The 6404-nt window shown below is 40.0% G+C and overlaps 1 protein-coding gene across 1 annotated transcript; it reads right to left on the bottom strand.

Moving 5' to 3' along the window:
- Window positions 1-248: 248 nt before the first annotated feature.
- On the bottom strand, window positions 249-6046 carry LOC104530871 (syntenin-1-like; the record flags this gene model as incomplete). The annotated part of the gene is made up of 4 exons (XM_010175588.1): window positions 5985-6046; window positions 3252-3330; window positions 747-856; window positions 249-407 (listed from the first exon to the last, which is right to left on the bottom strand). Coding segments are annotated over exons 1-4 (399 nt in total), but the record flags the coding sequence as incomplete, so codon positions are not given.
- Between the last annotated feature and the right edge of the window lie 358 nt (window positions 6047-6404).

Below are 6404 nucleotides of genomic sequence, written 5' to 3'. Positions count from 1 at the left end.
CCCCCCCCAAGAAACCCCACCAGGTATTTTTAAGGTGTTATAAAATATATGGAAGTAAACTGCTGCTGTAAATTTAGATCCTAGTCCAGGCAGCTGGAAACCTAGTTACTGACATAATGAAGGATTTTAAAATTCTTATAATGGATAATCATTACATAGACGACAGTTTTGTGACCATACATTAACTTCACTACTAATTTAATCCAGCAGCAAGATCTCTATAGGCAAAAGCAAACTCCTACACTTACATTGTCAACAGACTTAAGGCGAAGTCCAATTTTGCCATCTTGATCTTTACATAAAATTGCTTCACGGATGCCTTGCTTAATTTCTGCTCTGCGAATTCCAATATCATTTCCAGTCACTGGAGCTACCATGTAATTAGTAGAAGGTCGTGTTACCAGTTGCTGATTAAAACAAAATAGCCAGACAACTTAGTTTCAACTTTTAAAAATAGCTATACATCAGTTTATATTAAGTGATATTAAAAAAAACCCAAAACAAAACCCAAACAAACAAACAAAAACAACACACAAATTAAGTCACAACACCAGCTCTTCCCCACCTCACCAAGACTGGAAATATACTGCTCAGCTTAAGACCAATGAAAAATAGGCACTGTTGCTTAAAACAACTAATTTATCAGTCAGGTATAATACTTAAATAGTAGTCTACTCTCTAGAATGCTAGATATACATTTAGTCTTTATACTTTTGCTTTCTAAAAGATGCTTGACTGGTACCTACACCCTGTGGCTGAGGAGCTGCTGCCACTGGTAGGTTTCTCTGCACCTCCTCCTCACTGAGGCTCAGGCCCATATACTGAGAAAGTTCTGGATACAATCGGGGGTATAAGCCTATAGGAGAAAAAAACAAAACAAAAAACTCCATCAATTCAATTGTTGGTTTAACAGAACAAGCACTTACTGCTTTCACATGTACAGTTACTTCAACACATCTTGTGCTATTGTAACATTGTTTGAAAATTATGATGATGGAAGACCCACTTGAATCAGGAGTGTTCTTCTAGCCCAGTTTAGAAAAGCAACCAGACCAGCAGCACTTTTGAGATAAAATGCTTACAGAGGGCTTACTCTCAGTTACTCCATTCATCCTTTATGGCACAAACATCAGTCACATGGTGATAAGTTCCAAAACCAAGGTTGTGCTGCAGTCCATGAAGACATGTCCTTGCTCCAAAGCTTTTAGGCAATTACTAGGGAACTCTGCTCCCTCCCACCCCCAAACCAGGTATGCTGGAGAACACACATGCATGTGCACGCACACACACGCACTCTGATTTTCCACCTAGTGCAAGACAGCACTTGCAAGAGGCATCCATGCCAAGGACATTCCAGATCCCAGGCATGGTAAAGTTTCTGCAGAAAACAGCCTCATGGCTGTAGGGCTCACAGTGCAGTCTGCTTTAATAGCCTTCATAAGAAAGTAGCTGTCATTTTCTCATAGCTTCAGAACGAAGTGGGTTTAGATGTGCTTCTCAACAAGACAAACCAAGCATGGCCCTTAAAATATCCATCAGGAGATTCCTCTACTCTCAAGAGCAGGGTGCAGGGACTGGGAGGAAAGGAAGTTAAATTGACAGATTTGTCAGACCTTGAGTCAAACCACTCCAGAAACGAGCTTGGTATTGCTCTTGACATTCCCCAGATAATTAACTGATGCCATTTAACAAGTAGCAGTTATGAGAACTCCTAAGAGTCCACCCACCATTCTCCCCAAAGCAGTGAGGACAAAAAGGCTGCTCAGAAAGTGAGGTGGTGCAAGGGGCGGCCTTGGAAGCAAGCAGCCTCCCCACCTCACAAAGCTTGGGTTTCTCACGTTCATTTATGGGTACATATATAAAACCAGCTATTCTAATCCACATTTGACTAGAAATAGAAAGCAACTTTTCTGGGAAGGAACACAAAGGTCATTGCAAGGTGAATTCCAATATAACTGAGAGACTTTTTTTGCTCCTTAATACTTTCAGTGGTCATGCTTGCATGCTGCTTCACATGAGAACTGTCCTGAGTTTATTTCCAGACTGACCTATCAGCTTGTAGTTTCATCAGTACTTCTTCTATGCCTGTCTTCTGCTTGTGTTTTCAAACCTCAAGGATTATACAAAATTAAAGTTGCACAAGACTTTTGCAGCTATTAGACTTTTCTCTTTTGTTCTTCATTGACACAGGATGCATCTTTGCTGGCTGTATCACATTCTCATTCAAAACAGACAACTCCACATAGCAGAAAACATTCAAAAGCTCTTGATGTTGTATATTCTCGTGCCTCTTCCAGGACAGGAGTATTCCCAGCAGGTTTGGCACATCCTACAAACAGTGTAGGCCTCCCTTCCTTTGAGATATATTGAATGATAATCACTATTCTCCCACATGCAGCCCCTCAGCAATTCACACACAAGGTGATGTCAAAATTACATCATTTGGCCACAGGCACAAAAATCACAGAATTAAAACTCAAGACAGCAGAAAGAATGCTGCCAAGAAGGTACTTCTGAAGCAAACTTAAATCTGGTCTGTGAGGCTAGGTCAAGTACGTATCTATTCCAGAAAGAGTCAATGAGACGTGGCTCTCTTGTGAGCTACACAAACTCCTGCCATAAAGTCATCTTAGACACACCAGCACCAAGAGCAGAACTGGAGAAACAGTTACACCCACCAGGCTTTAATACCTGATCCATGAGCATTCTTGACAGCTGCTCCAGCACTGCTGCTGGTCAGGCTGGTCAAAAGTTTTAGGCTTTTTTGGCCAAGCGTAACCTACTAGTTTAAGTTCCACCTTCCTGGGCACTTCTCTGTTGACAAAGATTTGTGTGTGTTTGTTCCGAAGGAAGCTCATGTGGAGAGGAAAGGCACTCGGACTCATGCTGCCCTCTAAATCATACAAAAAATACACTTAAACCATGACAACTAAGCTTTTGAGGTAAGAGCTAAAAAGAGCTCAAATGGTACCAAAAGCAGATCTTGTTATGGTAGGCTCACTTGGAAAAGGTTTTGAAAATTTAGGAGGGTTAGTGTTTGCCACAACTTCCTTTTATAAGTGAACACCATTTTTTGACTCCTACAGCACCTCTGCCAGGGTGGTTTGGGCTGAGTGGTGGTGGTGTTGGCCTTTCCAAAAAGGCATGGTCTGATGCTTAGTAAGTAGAATGGCATATTTATAGATATTTTTGACTATACTGTATCTTTAGGTTTCCACAACACTAGGATGCTATACAGCACATGAGCTTACCTCCATCCTGAGGAATAGGAGCAGAAGCTTCAGACAAGATTGCTGGATTAGCTGGATTTGAAGAAAAGGCAGTCTGAGCCTAAAAGCAAAGAAACTCACATACATTATCTTCTACAAGAAAAATCTACAAAATCTTTTATTATGCAGCCAGGAGACTAAGCATTTTTTTTTTCTTGTACATGCTAGTTACTATTAATCTTTAAGCTCTGAAGTCAATCTTTTTCTTTGAGATGAGTAATTTCAATACAATATGCTTCAATACAATATAAACTACTTCAGTAGATCAACCTGTATCTTCCTCAGAGACAATGCTACAGTAATAATGCAGAAAGGCTTTACTGTCAACTTGTTCTGCTTTTGTCATTAAGCAAGTTAAAGAGCAAAAGATCTCCTTAAAAGACACACTAAATCTTGCTGACAAAGCTTTATGACTAAGTTTCAAGGTATGACCTTTGGCAGAGTGTTTTGGGATTACTTTTTTCAGCTGGATAGCAGCCATTTTTATCGCTTCACCATTTACAGACGTTATTCATGAGTTCTGCCACAGTCCCTTATAGGTTGCAGGTGAAGTTCCACCACACAATCCAATGGTACCAGTTTTATACCTTATGAAATAAACGGACCTTCTAAGATGATTTTTCTACAGAAGCTGCCACTACAGCGAACACACTCAGCCTAGTTTCTATATTGCTTACTGACTCACAAATATTAAAGAAAGACAGTTTCCTTCCTTCTCAGTACCTCAGCTACTACTTTTTTGTCCTTGTGTAATCATGACAAGTGAAAAACACTGCCTTACAGAGGCCTGTGAAGTGTGATGAAAATAGCTATCCCAATAGTTTTCCTTGGTGGGGGGTGGGGTGGAATTACTGAATGCATAGCAAAACATTACGCTGAACAGGACACACAAATCATCTAACACAAGATGATGGTAAAATTACTCAATGTTTTTACGGAAATCATGCTTAAAAATAGAAGACTTCGTAGTCCTGTACTCTCCAGGAAGTTGTTGTTAGAAAAAAAGTTTCAGAGCAAGAATGACTCATTATTTATCAATATCAGATGTATTTAGAAGAATAGCCTCCAACTCAAATGCTGGACAAAAAGAACAGGGTAGAATATTTAATACAAGTGTGTTTGTTTTAACCAGCAATCATTTTAATCTCGGTCACTTCCAGATAGAGACTTTGTCTTTCAGTACTCTGAAAGAGTACAAAGTCTTTCTCCGAAGAGTACTCTCAGACATATTTAAAAAGACAGCATTTTTATAAGGCACTTTTTGGGAGAGGCACCTTTTCTACCAAAAATATTAGTGAAAGTGGAATGGCTTACTCTTGAAACAGTGGTATTTAGCAACAACAGTATTTACTTCTCCTCTCTCACAGCTATACTCAGTACACAGCCCATCACTCCTTGTAGTTCTGTTTGCAGAAATGAGATGCTGTCACATAACTGCTGAAGGGCAACCTTCCCCATGGACGATGGCAATGAGAACACCCAAGCCTCTCCACTGGGGATCTGTAAGGGAATGCCTCTGGCTCTACCTCCCCTCTCTCCCACCCCCATGGGAATTTTCTCACAGGCTGTCTTGCTTGACATCTCACTCATCAAGTCGCAGAACTCCGAAATCCTAATTTAAACTTTGAGTGCACAGTCATCTGTAACTATGAAAGCAAGAATCTGTCCTGTATGAACTGTTTCTTCTGGAAACCTGAACTTTGAGATTACAGCGTCAACAAGGATAAAACTCGCTTAACAGAACAGTTTGTTACACTCCCTACAGAAACCTTCACAGAGTTTACTCTTACTTGTCTGTGAAACACCACAATAGACTACAGGTGTAATTACATGAACAAGGCACTCACCCAAGTTCATAAAGCCTGCTAAGCATATGGGCAAGAGAGGGTATCAGAAAAGGGCCTGCTCTATAAAATGACAGAACAGCTATCTATGGTTTAAGGTTTGCAGGACTCACAGAGATACCCTACATCCATTTCCTCACTGCTTCATTCAGTGGTCACAGAAGTTAAGTAGCAGAAAGACCACATTTAATATTTTTAATTGTAATATATAAACTCTAGCAGCTGGTTATTAAAAGGCTGAAGGATCACATTCTTGGCTCCATGCTACTTCCCCCCCCACCAGTGCAGCATTACCTAACTGTACATAAAGGACTTTAGAAAGATAAGAAGAACAGGGCAAGGTAGGCAGACACAACCATGAGAAATCCTAACACAGCACCTACAACTTCAAGAGCTCCACCCCACACACATCAACAGAGGTGAGACTGATGCACTCCACTTTCAGACAGCACCGGAGAGTCAATAAGCTGTTCTGTGCAGTTTGCTCGATTGCTTCCCAGTGAGAAGGACAAGGATAGAAGTAGCAGTCACCTTCAAATGCAGTATAACTCACTGCTGTTGTTTGAACTGGAAGGGAATCTAGTTTAAGTTTAGGAAATAAAAATGGAAGCTAGGCAAAATGCTGAAGAAAGCAAGGAAACTCCTTATAAAATACATTCATGGCAAATTTCTGATGGAGTCTTTATCAATTTTTTTCCGTATTTTGTTTCACATGGTTTTTTTCCTCCTCGTCCTGCCTAATAACAAAGCTACCAATACTCTTACACACAAAGGGTTTTACACAAATGTGATAATCATAGAAGTATTGAGAGAACTGAATCACCAGATGTATTATTGTCATCAAAGCTCATCTTATTGCAGCCCACCATACCTGAATAACTTTGTCCACCTTCAGATCTTCTAAGGAAGGATAGAGAGACATTTTGATGCAGCCTCACTGGGTAGAGGGAAGACAAAAAAAGGGGGAAAGCAAACAAACAAGAGGGTTAGCCATCAGAGATATTTACTTAGGAGTATAACTTTAAAAAAAAAAAGACAAAAAGAAAAGAGACATAAAGCATTAAATAACTGAACTGTGACCTGCAGGTCTTAGCACTACAGATACCTGGCACTGCAGATAAATTCCATTAAGACTACCCATTTAATCTATTATCAATAATAGCCTTTGCATAATAGGCTTTATTTAATTATACTTAGTGTTGTCAAAGTTTAGGTCTCAATGATGAGAAAGCCTATACAGAGAAAACCATTTCACAAGAAGTATTGCAAAGACAGACTTCAGGAGGCCAGG

Source organism: Antrostomus carolinensis, unplaced genomic scaffold (assembly GCF_000700745.2).
Source record: "Antrostomus carolinensis isolate BGI_N321 unplaced genomic scaffold, ASM70074v2 scaffold43539, whole genome shotgun sequence".
Lineage (NCBI taxonomy): Eukaryota > Metazoa > Chordata > Aves > Caprimulgiformes > Caprimulgidae > Antrostomus > Antrostomus carolinensis.
Note: the sequence above shows the minus strand (reverse complement) of the source record. Positions and strands in the feature narration are given on the sequence as shown.